Source organism: Amblyraja radiata, chromosome 8 (assembly GCF_010909765.2).
Source record: "Amblyraja radiata isolate CabotCenter1 chromosome 8, sAmbRad1.1.pri, whole genome shotgun sequence".
Taxonomy (NCBI): Eukaryota; Metazoa; Chordata; class Chondrichthyes; order Rajiformes; family Rajidae; genus Amblyraja; species Amblyraja radiata.
Window position 1 is genome coordinate 47211108 of NC_045963.1, and position 18856 is coordinate 47229963.

The 18856-nt window shown below is 43.1% G+C and overlaps 1 protein-coding gene across 2 annotated transcripts in view; it reads left to right on the forward strand.

The window, feature by feature from the left end:
* The window catches only part of rasgrp3 (RAS guanyl releasing protein 3), a 118144-nt gene that overhangs the window by 80916 nt on the left and 18372 nt on the right, over positions 1 to 18856 (forward strand). For both annotated transcript variants that reach the window (XM_033025825.1, XM_033025824.1), the window contains exons 11-14: positions 645 to 758; positions 2834 to 2949; positions 15962 to 16109; positions 18253 to 18289. In XM_033025825.1, coding sequence (XP_032881716.1) covers positions 645 to 758; positions 2834 to 2949; positions 15962 to 16109; positions 18253 to 18289 — 415 coding nt within the window. The remainder of the gene's footprint in view (positions 1 to 644; positions 759 to 2833; positions 2950 to 15961; positions 16110 to 18252; positions 18290 to 18856) is intronic.

Here is an 18856-nt window from a genome sequence, read left to right on the forward strand (position 1 = left end):
ACAAAATGCTGGAGAGGTTTCAGGCCAGAACATGTCTTCAGACCAGTCTGAAGTAAGGTTCTAGCTCGAAACAACACCTATCCATGTTCTCCAGGGGTGCTGCGTGTCCTGCTGCGTGTCCTGCTGCGTGTCCTGCTGAGTGTCAAACTGCACAGTATTTTGTGTGTGTCAGCTTGATTTCAATCCCTGCTAACGCATTTCCTCCTATACGTTGGGCTCTTAATTTATGCATCAGCCACCTTGTCAAATGCCTTTTGGACATCTAATGACTCTACATTACTACCATTCCACAAAGATTTGCCAATCAGTTCTCTATACTATTGTGGTTAAAATAGCACAAAAATAGCAAGCAGCTTTCTGTAGAAAAGGCAGTGCGAGAATTCCCACACTGCATTGTCCATTTGATATTATCTGGTGGTATCACAGTGCAAAAGGGAAGGTAGGTAGGCAAACAAGAAATAATGGAAGGTGAGAAGAAGGTGAGAAAGTGGGACAAGAGGATTATGTGTAGCATTTGGCCAAATGACCAGTATTTGTGCTTATGTACTATGAAATATAATGAGGCATTGTAATGTAACATATCGACGTAATGCACTAGAATGCATGGAATATTATGAGCTCCACTTGGATCTGTGTCTTCATAGCCCAGCACACCAACCACTCCAAACAAATCTGTGGCACTAGTGGACTGGGAACCTGGACTGACACCAAAACCAGATCCCACCATCATTAACAAGCATATCCGAAAGACAGTTGATGTAAGTACACATAAACCAAACCAATATACCTGTTCTTTGTACTGTGCTGTACATTTCTATCTCAATTTATGGTGCCTGATATGAAATGTAGCCCAATGCTATGCAAGAGTAGTTTTCTTCTTGAGGTAAAATGATTGTGAAGCACTAGTAATTCTGCTCCATGTTAAGAAGACTATTTCACAGGGCTGTTACTTCCACTCAGGATGGGCTTCTGAAGGTGTTGACATATATTAAGATATTGATCCATGGTTATGAGAACCTCTCTGGGAAATATATTCCTGTGTGAGTTAAATTAGTGAATGTCAGCAAACTGAAGGTGGGGGGAAAGAACTGGGGTTGTTGGTGGAGAACAACAGAATAGCACAACTCTGAACATGATCCTAACAACAACAATCTTTATTTCTATAGTGCCCTTTCTGGATGGCCATTAAATGCAATTAGATGTCAAGCCACAGAAGGAGATGTTAGGACAGTTGACTTTAGACTTTATGGTCTTAAAGAGGAAAGAGAAGGGAGTCAGGGACATTGAAGGACGGGTTTCCTCATATCTTAGCTAATTTGTAAACGTGATTTGTCTCCTCAATTCCAGGATATTGGACTGAATTATTAAAAACGTTAAATGGGGGAAGCTTTATTTTTGAAAGGGGATCCCTAATTCTAGATTATCCTTCAAGAGGACACATAATATCCACCTTTTCAAGACCATCAGGACATCAGGACTGATTCTCTGGACATTAGCAAACATGGTGATGGCCAGATTCGGTATAGAAAATTTGGCTCAGCTCAGGTTCAGATTGATTGGGTTTGAGTTGGACTTTATCTTTATATCTGAGCAGATCCCTGCTTGGAAGAAGAAGACTGAGGTACAGAGGCAGAAATGTTCAAAGAGGGAATTCTAGAAGTGTGCAGCAAAAGAACTAGGGTTACAGCTGACATTGGTGACACAGTTACAATTGTGGATGCTTTTGGAGCCACATTCCAAATGAATGGATTATTGGGAAGGGTGAGGCCACAGAAGGGTTGTAATGAAGGTGAAAATTAACTAGGAGCCAGCAAAGACTATTGATATAGGGACATGGTTTGATGCAACAGTAGTGGTGCTTTGGATGATCTCAGGTTTACAGTGTAGAGTGAGGGAGGCAAACCAGGATTCCTTTACAACAATTAAGGACCAATTTAGGAGATATAGGAATATAAATGATTGGGTTTTATTGATGGCACAGCACTCCCAATATTTGGAGGGTTTCAAGCAAGACACAGTGTGGCCAAATCAAGCCGTGTCTTGAACTAATTTCTAGCAACCAAACATTGCAAGTATTGTAATGTCACACAGACAAAACACACTGCAAATACACATTTGGTCAGCGAGCATCTGTGGAGAGAGAAACAGTTAGGTTTACCTATGTGTCAAATATGGGGAAGATGAGAAACTTATTTAAGTATCAAAGAAGCATGCAGGGCTTCATGTGGTATCAGATCAGTTTCCCATTACAAATGGTTTGTGTAAATATTGAGAATGTAACAGTCTCCTGCATCCCACTATTTTGTTAGTTAAAATATTTGCCACTTTCTTTCCATGCCTCCCAGTGGAATTTTAGTGAGTAGGCAGACACTCCTCTAAGCGGCCTCTTGAAGTGCTGTGGAGTGGAATTGGGAAAGAGACCATCTTACTTAATGTCAGATATTTCCAATTCTGCAGTACAACATACTCTTCACTGCCTATTGCTTTCCCCTCAAGACCTCACAATGTGGGGAGCCCAGGGCGCGTGATTTTATAATTTAGTCTTGGACTCCTGTAGTGTCCTTAGATGGAAATTTCATGGGAATTCGCAGGAGAATGTTGGCAGTGGTGTACCTTGACATGGAGCTGAGACCATATCTCACTGCAAAGGTTCTCTGATGCAACTCCAACATTTCACCATGCTCTGCACAGGACATTGAATTTCTGAGAATTGGCCAACTTATCTTGCTTGCCCATGTCATTTCCATCAGGCAAGAAGCTGGTGCATTTTTGCTGTGGAATCTTTTTTGCTTTGTTTGTTCTGTCTCCAATGAAAGCTCATTAGAGTTTTTAGTCTGTATTTAGGAACTATGATCATGACCATGATGGTTACATCTCCCAAGAAGACTTTGAAAGCATAACTGCCAACTTCCCATTCTTGGACTCCTTCTGTGTTTTGGACAAAGACCAGTAAGTGGATAAAGAGGGCAAATAATTTGCCATACTCTTTTTGTTTGTTCCTTTAGATAAATTACTCATAGTTACAATGTGAAAATCCATACAAGAGGACAACTTCCTGCAGGCATAATCACTTAAAAAAAAACTTGGCCTGCCCTCAGAGCTTCACCTTTATTACTTAAGAAGCATCTCTTGCCCAGAGTAGGAGAATCGAGGACCAGAGGACATAGGTTCAAGGGGAATGGGAAAAGATTTAATAGGAATCTGGGGGGTACCTTTTTCACACAAAGGACGGTGGGTGTATGGAACAAGTTGCTAGAGGTAGTTGAGGCTGGGACTATCCACCATTTAAGAAACAGCTAGACAGGTACATGGATAGAACACGTTTGGAAGGATATGGACCAAGCGCAGGCAGGTGTGACCAGTGTAGCTGGGGTATGTTGGCCAGTGTGGGCAAGTTTTGCCGAAGGGCCTGTTTCCACACTGTATCACTCCATGACTATCTATCTAGATAGACACTTGAATCTTCGAAGCATAGGTAATGGGTCTAGTTTGGATAAATGGGATTAGTATAGACAGAAGTTCATATGCACCTCATCTAACCTCAGCTAATATATTTAGTGCTTTCCATGTGAATTTCTTTACATCAGCGAGGCTTCGTAGACAAGCCTACCGTTTTGCTGATCACGTGTGCTCGGTCCGCCTAGGCCTTCTGGATCTCCCAGTTATTAACTATTTTAATTCTGCTCCCATTCCCATACTGACCTTACTTTCCTGGGCTTCCTCCATTGCCAGAGTGAGGTCACGCGCAAACTGGAGGAAGCAGTTACGCTTGGATATCTAACAACCCAACGGTACAAATATTGAATGTTCCAATTTTAGGTAACACTCCATAATTTTTTTTGTCTTCTACTTCCCACTATCCATCCCCTCTCTTACCTGATCCTGATGCACTCACACTCTCTCACTATCTCAACTCCCTTCCCCTCCCCCTGTCCACTTTCATCTCTATCCCTCCCTCAGGCTTTACATTTCACTCCCCTTTCCATTTCTCTTCTCTTCTCATCAATACCCTTTGTCTCCTGGCCTCCTTTTTGTCTCTAGCCTTTCCCCCCTCATTTGCCACTCAGAGACCCCCACTTACCTGTATCCACCTATAAACTTGCCAGGCTTTGCCCTGCCCCTATCTCTTTTCAGTATTCTCTCCCCCGCTACGGTTAGTCCCCGACCCAAAACTTTGCCTATCCATGTCCTCCTGAGATGCTGCCTGACCCACTGAGTTACCTTTGGAGGAAAGAGCTGCAGATGTTGGTTTAAATCAAAGGTAGACACAAAATGCTGAGTAACTCAGTGGGACAGACAGCATCTCTGGAGAGAAGGAATGGGTGATGTTTCGGGTCGAGACGTTTCGGGTCGAGACCCTTCTTCAGATTGAAGAACTTTGTGTTTTATTTGGTTTTGCAGTGGTAGATTAGTATAGTAATGGTCAGCTTGGACATAATGGGCTGAAGGGCCTGTTTCTATGCTGTATGACTGAATGACACTATAACTCTAACTGCTGACTATTGGACTCAGAACCAACACTCGTTTGGAAAAGGTTTCTCACTTAATATCAAACCTGCAGTCACTTTTGGTTGCAAAGTAGAAGGCAGAGGAGGAAAATTCACCTTTGGTCAGCAACACCTGTGAGATTAATGACCAATGAATATACTCACATAGTCTCCCTCTGTGAACAATACCATCAAATGTCTGTAGCTGAGGACAACTGGTAGCACATACTCTTGCAAATACACGGGCCGGATACGGATTGATAATCTTCAGTCTTTGTTTTTGCAATGGTTCAAATTGATTGTTTTTTTTCTCCATAGAATTTACGATTTATTTGCTTATTCTCATGTTATTTGATAGAAAAATAGAATAGCAAAAAAAAGACCTCCTGAACCTATGACACTTAAGTGGGTGGTATTGTAGTTAACGAAGTTTACAGCATGACTTTGACCAATTGGGCAAGTGGGCTGAGGAATGGTTAATGGCGTTTAATTTGGATAGCAAGTAAAATGGATGGGTTCCTGTGGATGTAGTATATCTAGACTTTCAGAAAGCCTTTGATAAGGTCCCGCACGGGAGACTGGTGACTAAAATTAGAGCACATGGTATTGGGGGTAGGGTGTTGACATGGATAGAAAATTGGTTGGCAGACAGGAAGCAAAGAGTAGGAGTGAACGGGCCCTTTTCAGAATGGCAGGCAGTGGCGAGTGGAGTGCCACAAGGCTCGGTGTTGGGGCCGCAACTGTTTACCATATATATTAATGATTTGGAAAAGGGAATTAGGAGCAACACTAGCAAGTTTGCGGATGACACAAAGCTGGGTGGCAGTGTGAGCTGTGAAGAGTATGTTAGGAGGTTGCAGGGTGACCAGGACAGGTTGAGTGAGTGGGCAGATGCGTGGCAGATGCAGTATAATATAGATAAATGTGAGGTTATCCACTTTAGCAGCAAAAGCAAGGGGGCAGATTATTATCTCAATGGGGCTAGATTAGGTAAGGGGGAGGTGCAGCGAGACCTGGGCGTCCTTGTACACCGGTCACTGAAAGTTGGCTTACAGGTACAGCAGGCAGTGAAGAAAGCTAATGGAATGTTGGCCTTCATAACAAGAGGATTTCAGTATAGGAGTAAAGAGGTTCTTCTGCAGTTGTATAGGGCTCTGGTGAGACCACATCTGGAGTATTGCGTACAGTTTTGGTCTCCTAATTTGAGGAAGGACATCCTTGTGATTGAGGCAGTGCAGCGTAGGTTCACGAGATTGATCCCTGGGATGGCAGGACTGTCATATGAGGAAAGATTGAAAAGACTAGGCTTGTATTCACTGGAGTTTAGAAGGATGAGGGGGTTCGTATAGAAACATATAAAATTATAAAAGGACTGGACAAGCTAGATGCAGGAAAAATGTTCCCAATGTTGGGCGAGTCCAGAACCAGGGGCCACAGTCTTAGAATAAAGGGGAGGTCATTTAAGACTGAGGTGAGAAAAAACCTTTTCACCCAGAGAGTTGTGAATTTATGGAATTCCCTGCCACAGAGGGCAGTGGAGGCCAAGTCACTGGATGGATTTAAGAGAGAGTTAGATAGAGCTCTAGGGGCTAGTGGAGTCAAGGGATATGGGGAGAAGGCAGGCACGGTTTATTGATTGGGGACGATCAACCATGATCACAGTGAATGGCGGTGATGGCTCGAAGGGCCAAATGGCCTCCTCCTGCACCTATTTTCTATGTTTCTATGTTTCTATGCAGATAAGTGCACGGTGTTGCATTCCGGGATTCAAACTAGAGCAGGACCTTCACAGTGAATGACAGGGCTCAGGGGAATGTTGTAGAGCACAGGGATATCCTTGAAATTTACGTCACAGGTGGACGGCGGTCAACAAGGCTTTCGGTACACTAGTCTCTTCAGTCAGGGCATTGTGTAGAGAAGTTGGGATGTTATGTTACAGTTGTACAAGATATTGGTGAAGCCACATTTGAAATATTGTGTTCAGTTTTGCTCACCCTGATACAGGAAAGATGTCTATAGTCATAGAATCTTAAATAGGCCCTTTGGCCCAACTTGCCCACACGGCCAACGTCCCATCTACACTAGTCCCACCTACCTGAGTTTGGCCCATAACCCTCTAAACCTGTCCTATCCATGTACCTGTCTAAATGTTTCTTAAACATTGCGATAGTACCTGCCTCTACTCCCTCCTCTGGCAGCTTGTTCCATACAAAGGGGAAAGTATACAATAAATGGCAAGACCCGTAACAGTAATGATGTGCAGAGGGATCCAGGACTCCAAGTTCTTAGCTCATTGAAGGTAGCAGCACAATTAAACAGCATGGTAAAGAAAGACGTATGGTATGGTTGCTTTCATTGCTTGGGACATTGAATCAGGAAGTCATGATGCAACTCTATAGGACTTTGTTCAAGCTGCATTTGGAGTATTGTGTGCAGTTCTGGTCTTCCCAATACAGGAGAGATGTGTAAGCTTTGGAGAGGGTGCAGAGGAGGTTTCCAGATTGTTGCATGGATCAGAGTGTTTCAGCTACAAGGAGAGATTAGATAGACTTGGATTGTTTTCTCTGGAATGTCAGAGATTATGGGGAGACTTGATAGAAGTATATAAAATGATCAGAGGCATAAATAGGGCAGACAATCAGAACCTTTTTCTTAGGTTGGAAATGTGCAACTCTACAGGGCATACAGTAGCTATAAGGTGAGAGGGGGGAGTTTAATGGAGATGCGCGGGGCAAGTCTTTTACACAGAGAGTAGTGAAGGCTGGAACGCATTGCCAGGGGTGGTGGTGGAGTGTATGATAGTGGTATTTAAGAGACATTTAGATAGGCTCATCGATGTGCAGGGAATAGAGGGACATGGATCATGTACAAGCATCTGAGATCAGTTTAACTTGGTATCATGTTCAGCACAAAGATTGTGGGCCGAAGGGCCCATTCCTGTGCTGTACTGTTCTATGTTCTATAACTTCATCACACAGCAGGACAGGTGGTGTTTGTGGAAACAACCTGAAATGGTAATTTTGTTTTTATCTCCGCACATGCTGCCTGACCTGCTGAGTGTTTCTATTTTTTTTCTCTTTTTATCCCTGATTAGAATCCCTGTTGCATTCTTGTGCACAAACGTCTTGTGGATTTTTGTACATGGAAACCATATTGCTTCTTCTCTCACCTTTTTGATTAATCCTTCTCAAATCCAAAGGCCCCCCAATTATTGTCAATGAACGCCGCCTCCCATAGTAATTCCTGCACCCCACGGCTAATGTTGTAATATAACCTTCCATTCCCAAATTCATGCTGTTTACAAATTTGGATATGTGGATTTCTGGTTGAAGTCATTGATATGGAAGAGTAAAACTGATGGTTCAGTTCAGATCCCTGAGGCAACATTGCCTTTTACATACCTTCAATCAAATAAACACTCCTTTTCCTATTCTTTGCATTCCACCTTCCAAACCATCCCATGATCATAGTGCTTTGCCGAACATTTTCCTTTTGCTCATATACTTATTCAAATAGTTAACTAATGCCTTCTGGAGGTCTGTACAGAATCTGCCCAGAGATTGACCATGATGGTAATCTCAACTATATGAGTTATGCATGATCTGCCCTTTCTGATTCATGACCACCTGATACATGCTCAGGCACTGAACCTCTGACAACGTTCAGTAACGGCCCCAAATTTGATGGAGCCGTTACCTAAACATTTATTTCCTCTTTACTTAAATAACAGAGTGATACTTATAATTTTCCATTTGTTGCCACGGTTCTAGTGAGCCTTGTAATATTATGATTCATATATCTGCAATTTCTTCACTGCTCCTCCTCAGGCTTGTTAATACCCTGGGACATTCAATCTCAGAGAGAACAACTGTGTGCTATTTCTGTTACCAGCATGATACACATGTGATGCATCATTCCTATCGCTTGTAAACAAATATAATGTTTCCAATGGAACCAGTGCCCCATTAAGCTTGAGCTGAATTTTCATTTTTCCTCTACTCTTGGGATTATTAAGGGGCCAGTTTAAGCAGCTACAAGAGGCAGGAAACAAAATACTTTATTCCTGGATCTCACTCCTGGGTTGAATAACATGGCTCTGTTGAACTGCTGGATAGGGCTAAGGGCAGGCGAGCAATAGTGAAAGTGGACTCCAAAGTCAGGGGTGTAGACAGGCAAATCTGTGGCCGCAAGTGAAACTTCAGGAAGCTGTGTTGCCTTAGTGCCAAGGTCCAGGAAGTCTCAAGTGGGCACAAGGCAATCTGAGATGGGAGGGTGAGTAGCCAAAGGTCATGGTCCATATTGGTATCAATGACAGGCAAGATACCTATGAGGTCCTATAAAGAGAATCTAGGGAGTTATGTGTTCAAAAGGGAACTGCAGATGCTGGAATATCGAAGGTACACAAAATTGCTGGAGGAACTCAGCGGGTGCAGCAGCATCTATGGAGCGAAGGAAATAGGCGACGTTTCGGGCCGAAACCCTTCTTCAGACTGAAGAAGGGTTTCGGCCCGAAACGTCGCCTATTTCCTTCGCTCCATAGATGCTGCTGCACCCGCTGAGTTCCTCCAGCAATTTTGTGTACCTAGGGAGTTATGTGGTAGGTTGAAAAGCATGGCCTCCAGATTTGTAATCTCAGGATTACTACCCATGCCACATGCTGGTGAGTCAAGAAATACAAAGATTGTACAGTTCATAAATTATAGTTAGTGATAGTCTTGGCAACATGTTCGGCATAGACGTTGTAGGAGAAAGGGCCTGTTTGTGTGCTGCACTGTTCTATGTTCTATGTTTTAAATGTTAAATGTGGTTGCAGAGCTGATTCAGGAGGGAATGTTTCAGTTACATGTGGATTATTGGGCTCTCTTCCAGGATAGATGAGATCTGTAGAAGAACGATGACTTTCACCTGAACTGGAGGTGAACTAACTTTCTAGCGGGGGGGAGGGGCAAATTACAACATTATTAGGCAGGAGTTAGGGCTAATTTGGGAACAGCTGTTATTTGGGAACAGCTGTTGGGAACTTGGGAACAGCTGTTATTTAGGTAAGTCCACATTTAACGCATGGGAGTTGTTTGGAGTCCGGCTGATCAGAGTTCAGGGCTGGCTTGTCCCAGTAAGGAGGAGGGACAAGGGTGGAAAGATAAGGGAATTTTGGAGGTCAAGAAATGTTGGAAATTTGTTCAAAAAGAAAAATGAAACAAATCTAAGATTTAGAAAATCAGTGGAATACAAAGAAAGTATGAAAAAAACTCAAACAGGAAATTAGGAGGGCCAGAGCTAAACAATTTCATTGGCAAATCAGATTGAAGAGAATCCAAAGGCATTTAATACATAAATAAATAACACAAGGGTAACCAGGAGAGGGTAGAAGAGAAGACTCCATACACCTTGAAGGAGGGTACTGAAGGCTGTATTTGGAGTATTGCAATTCTGGTCACCCCATTACAGGAAGGATGTGGAGGCTTTGGAAGTTGCAGACGAGGTTTACCAGAGTGATGCCTGGATTAGGGCGTATGAGCTACAGGATGAGATTGGATAGACTTGGATTGTTTTCACTGAAAAGCTGGAGGTTACAGGCAGACCTGATAGAATTATATAAAATTATAAGAAGCATAGATAGGTTAGATACTTTTTCCTCAGGATGGAAAAATGAAATATTAGAGGACATGGCTTAAATGGCCTCCCCTTTATTCTAAGACTGTGGCCCCTGGTTCTGGACTCGCCCAACATTGGGAACATTTTTCCTGCATCTAGCTTGTCCAGTCCTTTTATAATTTTATATGTTTCTATCAGATGCCCCCTCATCCTTCTAAACTCCAATGAATACAAGCCTAGTCTTTTCAATCTTTCCTCATATGACAGTCCCGCCATCCCAGGGATCAATCTCGTGAACCTACACTGCACTGCCTCAAACACAAGGATGTCCTTCCTCAAATTAGGAGACCAAAACTGTATGCAATACTCCACATGTGGTCTTACCAGAGCCCTATACAACTGCAGAAGAACCTCTCTACTCCTGTACTGAAATCCTCTTGTTATGAAGGCCAACATTCCATTTGCTTTCCTCACTGCCTGCTGCACCTACACGCCAACTTTCAGTGACCGGTGTACAAGGACACCCAGGTCTCGTTGTACCTCCCTCTTACCTAACCTAACCCCATTGAGATAATAATCTGCCCCCTTGTTTTTGCCGCCAAAGTGGATAACCTCACATGTATCTATGTTATAATGCATCTGCCACGCAACTGCCCACTCAACCTGTCCAGGTCACCCTGCAACCTCCTAACATCCTCTTCACAGTTCACTCTGCCACCTAGCTTTATGTCATCCACAAACTTGCTAGTGTTGCTCCTAATTCCCTCTTCCAAATAATTAATATATATGGTAAACAGTTGCGGCCCCAACACCGAGCCTTGTGGCACTCCACTCGCCACTGCCTGCCATTCTGAAAAGGACCCATTCACTCCTACTCTTTGCTTCCTGTCTGCCAACCAATTTTCTATCCATGTCAATACCCTATCCCCAATACCATGTGCTCTAATTTTAGTCACCAGTCTCCCGTGCGGGACCTTATCAAAGGCTTTCTGAAAGTCTAGATACACTATATCCACTCGCTCCTCTTGATCCATTTTTTCTTGTCACATCTTCAAAAAATTCCAGAGGATTAGTCAAGCATGATTTCCCTTTCATAAATCCATGTTGACTTGGACTAATCCTTTTACTGCTATCCAAATGCCCCATTATTACCTCTTTAATAATTGACTCCAGTGTGGCGGCACCTGATAATAACCCAGGGTCATGACGAACCATCGGCTCTAGAGGGCTGCGTCTTGGTGGGGGGGGGAGTGAGTCACGGGGTCGGTATCTGAGTTTTTATTTAAGGCCGGACAATGCCCGTGTCAGCTGAGGAGTAGGGAGCTGTAAACAGAAGAATGAACACGTCTAGAGCACACAACTTGTGTCTGACTAGTTTTTGGCTGGATTCCTGTCAGTTCCCGCCACACCAGCATCTTTCCCACCACCGAAGTTTGGCTAACTGGTCTGTAATTCCCTGTTTTCTCTCTCGCTCCTTTCTTGAAATGTGGGATAACATTAGCTATCCTCCAATCCACAGGAACTGATCCTGAATCTATTGAACATTGGAAAATTATCACTAATGCGTCCACTATTTCTAGAGCTACCTCCCTGAGGACCCTGGGATGCAGACCATCCGGCTCAGGTGATTTATCATCCTTCAGTCCCATTAGCCTACCCAATACTATTTCTCGCATAATAAAATTTATTTCACTTCCTCTACCCCCTTAGATCCTCTGTCCTCCAGTACATCTGAGATTTTGTTTGTGCCTTCCTTAGTGAAGGCAGATCCAAAGTAGCTGTTCAACTTTTCTGCAGCAAAGTCAAATGTGGGTCCCTTGAAGGCAGACACAGGCGAAATTATTATGGGTAACAAGGAAATCCTTGTTGCCCATAATAATTTCACCTGTGTCTGCCTTCAAGGGACCCACATTTGACTTTGCTACTCTTTTTCCCATAAAATATCTAAAGAAGCTTTTACCGTCCTTCTTTATATTCCTGGCCAGCTTCCTCTCGTGCTTCATCTTTTCAGCCCGTATTGCCTGTTTTGTTTCTTTCTGTTGTCCTATGAAAGGTTCCCAACCCTCTGGCTTCTGGCTACTCTTTGCTGTGATATACATATTTTCTTTTAGTTTTATTCTATCCCTAACTTTTCTTGTCAGCCACAGTTGCCTCCTACTCCCCTTAGAATCTTTATTCCTTTTTGGAATGAAATGATCCTGCGTCTTCCGGATTATACCCAGAAATTCCTGCCATTGCTGTTCCACCATCATTCCTGCTTGGATCCTTTTCCAGTCTACCTTGGCCAGCTCCTCTCTCATGCCTTCATAGTCCTCTTTGTTCAACTGCATCACTGCCACTTCTAATTTAACCTTCTCCTTCACAAATTACAGAATAAAACTAATCATATTATGATCACTACCTCCAAGCAGTTCCTTTACCTCGAGTTCTCTTATCATATCTGGTTCATTGGACAACACTAAATCCAGAATTGCCTTTGCTCTGGTCGACTCCATTACAAGCTGCTCTAAGAATCTATCTCGGAAGCACTCTACAAACTCTCTTTCTTGGGGTCCTGAACCAACCTGATTTTCCCAGTCTACCTGCATATTGAAATCCCCCATCATCACAGTGGCATTACCTTTGTTACATGCCAGTTTAACTCCTGCTGCAACTTACACCCTACATCCGGGCTACTATTTGGGGGTCTGTAGATAACACCAATTAGTGTCTTCTTGCCTTTACAATTCCTCAACTCAATCCACAGTGACTCTATCTCGTCAGTCCCTATGTCTTCCTTCACAAGGGACTGAATTCCATCCCTCACCAGCAGAGCTACCCCCCTCCTCTGCCCACCTGCCTGTCCTTTCTATAGGATGTATAACCCTGAATATTAAGTTCCTGGGCCCAATCCTCCTGCAGCCATGTCTCAGTAATCCCCACAATGTCATATCTACCAACCTCTAACTTAAGCCTTAAACTCATCTACTTTACTTCCTATACTTCGCGCATTCATATACAATACTTTTAATTCCTAACGCATCTCACCTTTCACATCGATCCCTATTACACTTGGCCAGGTGTGCAGGGTGGGGTTTTTACACAGAGGGTGGTCAGGGCCTGGAAAGTGCTGTTGAGGCAATTGATAGTAACATTTGAGAAACTTTTGGATACGTATATAGTATGCAGGGAATGGAGGGATATGGATTATCCGCAGGTACAGGTATATAAGAGATGATCTTAGTATCATGTTCAGCACAGACATTGTGGGCTGAAGGGCCTGATCTTGTACTGTACTAAGTTCTAAGTAGGTGAGATACTAAAGGTGTACATGACATCGGTATTCTTCAAGGAGTATGACATGGGATCATTGTAGGGTATGCACATATGCTAGAGCATTTTGAGATCAAGAAGGAGTTGGTGTTAGATATCTTGAAGAACATTAAGGTGGATTAGTTCCCTGTGCCTGATGGGATTGATCCCGGGTTATTGAGAGAGACAAGAGAGAAAATTGCTGGAGCCTTGATGAAGATGTTTGTATCATCGCTGGCAACATGCGAGGTCCCATAGGACTGGAAAATAGCCAATGTTGTTCATTGGTTTAAGAAGGGAAATAGGGATAATCCAGGAAATTACAGGCCGGTGAACCTCACATCAGTGGTAGGGAAGCTATTGGAAAAGATTCTTAGGGATCAGATTTACTCACACTTCCATAAAAACATAGAACAGTAGAGCACAGGAAAGGCCCTGCCTGTGCCGAACACAATGCCAAGACAGGAAAATAGACACAAAATGCTGGAGGAACTCCGCGGGACAGGCAGCATCTCTGGAGAGAAGGACTCAACCTGAAACGTCACACATTCCTTCTCTCCAGAAATGCTGCCTGTCCTGCTGAGTTCCTCCAGCATTTTGCATCCAACTTAAACTTAAATCAGCATCTGTAGTTCCTTCCTACACAATGCCAAGACAATTCCTTGTCTGCCTGCACATACTTCATTGCCCGCCAATCCCTGTACATTCTTGCGCCTCTCCAAAAGTCACTTAAATGTCACTATTGTATCTGGCTTCATCACTACCCATGGCAGTGCGTTCCAGGCAACCACCACCCTCGGTAGAAAAAAACTTGCCCAGCACGACTTCTTTAAAATGTGCCCCTCTCATCTTAAAGATATGCCCTCCAGTTGTGATATTCCCATCTTGGGGGAAAAAGTTCTACCTGTCTACCCTATCTATGCCTCTTATACTTTTATCATCCTCGATCAGGTCTCCTCCAACAAACTGCATTCCAGAGGAAACATTCCAAGTCTATCCAACCTTTCCTTGTAGCTAAGACCCTTTAATCCAGGCATCATTCTAGTAAACCTCCTCAGCACCCTTTCTAAAGCCTCCTCATTCTTCCTGTATTGGGGCACCAGAATTGCATGCTGTACTCCAAATGTGATCAAACCAAAGTCCTATAAAACTGCAACATGAAATTCATTGCCACCGTTTTCAAGATATTAAGAGAACATGACAGGGTAAATACAGAGAAAACATTTTCGTTGGATGGGAAGACATATGATGGTAATTAGGGCCAGACCTTCCAGAATGAAATTAGTCATCGGATCATATATCACAGAAACAGCCCTTTGGCCTAACTTGCCTGTGCTGACCAAGATGCCTCACCTAAGCTAGTCCGATTTATTTGAGTTTGATCAAGATCACTCCCTACCTTTCCCATCTATAAACCTGTCCAAAGATCTTTCAGATGTGCCTCAATTATTTCCCCTGGCAGCTCGTTCCATATACCCACCAGCATCTGTGTGAAAAAGTTGCCTCTTGGGTTCCTATCAAATCTCTCTTCTCTCACCTTAAACCTATGTCCATTAGTTCTTTATCGTGGAGAAAAGATTGTGTGCATTCACCTTATCTTTTCCCCTTATGATTTTAATCACCTCTATAAGATCACCCCGCAGCCTCTTGCACTTCAAGGTATAATGTTCAGGCTTGAGGGCCTGAGCAATGTTCTGTAGCTCAGGCCCTCAAGCCTTGGAAACAGTGTCATAAACTTTCTCTGCACTCTTTCCAGCTTAATGGCATCATAATCTCCCAACTTCTAGATTTAAGTCCCTGACTGATGAAGCCTGCAAGACTACTTTCAGGAAATTGTGCACTTTTACCCCTTGGTCTCTCCGCTATACAACACCTCCAAGAGGCCAACTGTGGGTGTATGTTTTTGACTTTGCAAAATGCAACGTATCCATATTAAACTTCATCAACCATTCCACAGTCCACCTGTCCACTGATCAAGATCCTGCTGCAATGTTTGATAGCCATCTTCACTATCTACATTATCATTGACTTTTGTGTCATCTGCAAACTAACATTCCAGAATATTCTACCGTGTGGAACCTTATCAAAGGCCTTGCTGAAGCCCATATGGATTATGTCTATGGCCCTAATGGTCTTCATTAATCTTCTTGGTTGTTTATTTAAAACCCAATCAAATTTGTGAGATACCATCTCCCACACACAAAGCCATGCTGACTGTCCCTAATCATCCCATCTTTCCAAATGCATATATGGATACACCTGAAGAAGGTAATGAGACTTCAGAACTCTGTTTCATTAGTGAAAATTGTTACCAGGCCAATCTTTCATTTCATATCCATGTCTGTTTTCATTTTTTGATTACTAAAGTGTTAGGGAATGTATGGGAGAAACAAGGATATGGAGTCAGGTATGATCTTGCCTAAAGGCAAAGTGATGCTGGGGGTGGCAGGAATGGTTTCCTCCTATTCCTCCATTCACTTGCTCCTTTGGTTTGGTATAAGTTGGTGATATCATGTTGCATCGTTAATTATAAAATATAGCATCTATGCAAGAAATAAACGTGTTTTCCCCCCACTTATCTTTGCCAGGGATGGGCGGATCAGTAAAGATGAAATGATGGCCTATTTTCTGAGGGCAAAATCACAGCTCCAGTGCAAAATGGGACCAGGCTTTATTCACAATTTTCAAGAAATGACATATCTCAAACCAACATTCTGTGAGCATTGTGCGGGATTTGTAAGTACATCCTCTAAATATATTAGTTTTGCATTAGCTGCCCCATGGGCAATGTTTTTTTCCCACTCTGTTTCAGTCCGATGCCTTCCTTAGGAAATGTAATCCACATAAAAGCTTTGCACGGGAGAGTGTAGAGAAATCCCAGGCCTGCAATATCTAAATACCTGTCAGCAGGTGCCTGACACTGGAGGAACCCAGGAAATCCAGGGAAACCAGGACACCATGTGTATGGGAACTTATTTGCTGGATAGGTCTACTTCCCTCTCCTCCCTCATATCTTGAGCTTGTGCAACGCCTCAACAATATTCTTCTTAGATCCATGGCTCATGCACAGTACTCGAGGTAATATTTAAAGGCCTGCTCAGTTAGACTAGCCTCACGTTTGAAGCAATGTATCCTGGATAGACGAAAAGTGTAAATAACACTAATAATGCATTTCAAAAACATGAAATTCTACAAGTTTATAAAAGTAAAGTATTGATTTGGATAATGAGCATCATTAATCTAGAGATTTTGTACTAGATCTAGGAATATCCCCTTCCTCAGCATAAGGTTATTCTATCAATGAGAATTATATTGGAGAGCATTACAAAAGGCAGTAGCGGTAGTGAATATAAAACAGTTTTTATCCTCGAGTAGTTGCTCTACTCAACAACCAACAATCTGTAGCCTCCCTTTGATCTGGTATTTTGTTCGTTTACATGCTTGATCAATGGTGTTTTATCATTAATATTTTATTATTATTAATGTTTCATGTTTTCTGAGTCATTCGTAACTGTCACTGTATGTCATGTTGTTACTTGTGGGCGGAGCACCAAGGCAAATTCCTTGTATGTGAATACTTGCCCAATAAACTAACTTACTTACTTTTTACTGGAATAATCCCTAATTATTAACTGACCAGCTATCATCTTCTGATCTTCAAGAATTAAGAACTAAATGGATATCCCAAAGCCTAGTATTGAACTACTGAACACAAAGCTAACTTCTGCTGGTGTGGCTTTGAATGGGGCGACAGAGGCTGTGTGGGAGATGCCTGATGGTGTTGGGTGTGCAATTGAGAAGTGACTGTTTTTCATGTCAGTCCTCCTGTCCCCACCAAATGTATACAGGAATTCTCTAAAGTGACAGTCATTAGTGCATATGTTTCATGGTATCTGAACATTTCTTCACTGATCCTCCGCATGTCTGAATCATGTGGCTCTGAATTATTGGGTGAGTGACGTGAGCAGTGATGAACTAATTGAATGAGTGATATGAGCAGACAAGAATTAAGCAGTCCATGTTGGTGGGTATGGACACAAGAAAATGGCGGCAGGGAGTAGCTACAGGGGCCCTCAAAGCTGCCCCACCATTCTATAATCATAGCTGATGTCCACCTTTGGTATAGCTAATGATTTGGCCTCCGTCACACTTTTAGTGATTATATACCCTCTGAGAGATTTCCATGCACCTGTCGTATATGTCTCGCCACATCCTTCATCTCCACCATTTTTGAAAAGCTGCTATCAATAATCTTTTGCGGTGGACATCGTGTCATATCAAGTCCACATCCTGTCACATTACCAAGCTGTGTGGCAGAGGTGACCTGTCTCTGCAGGTCTCTGATACTGTGCTCTCTGTTAAATCAAGCTGGGTGCTTTCAACCACAGCTGTTCATTCACAGCACCTGCACTTTACTCCCCCACACCACTTTCCGCTTTGCTTCGTCCCAACTTCACCCCCCCCTCATTTTAAGCTTCGCTCCACCATCAGAGAGGAGTAAACAATAATCGTGTTTAATGGAAACACCTGCAATGAGACAGATTAGTAGCTAGGGTGTTAATCATGACCCTGCCACGTTATCCCATCCCTCCCAACTGATGTAGACCGTTTGCTAGGATGAATTATCATTGATTTCTTTTACGCCATTGATCATTTTCAGTTTAAGTTTGCTCCATTCTAAGAGAGGTTGGGGGAAGAAGTGCAGAAGACCACATTAGGCCTGAAATAATTATTCCCATCTACAAGTGGCAGGAAGGGTGTTGTGTGCAGCTCCATCCTGTTTGTGCTGCGACAGGCCATGGGTCCTTCCTCTTTCATTATTTCACCTTCCTTCCAGTTTCCTTACCAAGTCATTAACATTCCTTTGCTCTCTTTGCAGCTCTGGGGTATAATCAAACAAGGACACAAGTGTAAAGGTAAGTAAGAATTCACTCTTACTTGTGTTAGTACTGGCAGAGGGAGCTTTAGGGATGTGCAACTGAGGGATCTAGGGCCTTGTAAAGCAGAGCCCCGCAACCCTAGTGACACCTTTGGTCTGCTAAGACAGGGCAAAGGGGACAGTTTATTTCTGCAGAAGCCACATTCATTTGTTAACTTTCTTCTCTCTGTGGGGATAAAGGCGTCATGATGATAACCTGTTGCATGAGACAAATTATGAAATTGTTAAGGTAGACACAAAATGCTGGAGAAACTCAGAGGATGAGGCAGCATCTATGGAGAGAAGGAATCGGTGATTTTTCGGGGTCGAGATCCTTGATCAGACTAGTGTCAGGGGAGGGGGAAGGACAAAGAAAGAATTTAGGCGGAGGCAGTGGGACTAGTATCTCAGGATCGAGGATAACTTGCTTATACCACAGTTCTTAGAGTTGTGAAGTAGTTGATGAGGTTGATGTGGAAACTGCAGAGAGGGCAGGACTTGCTTGATGGGACAGGTGGGAATAAACCATGGGAGATGCTGCCCTCCCACTGCTGTTTACACTGGG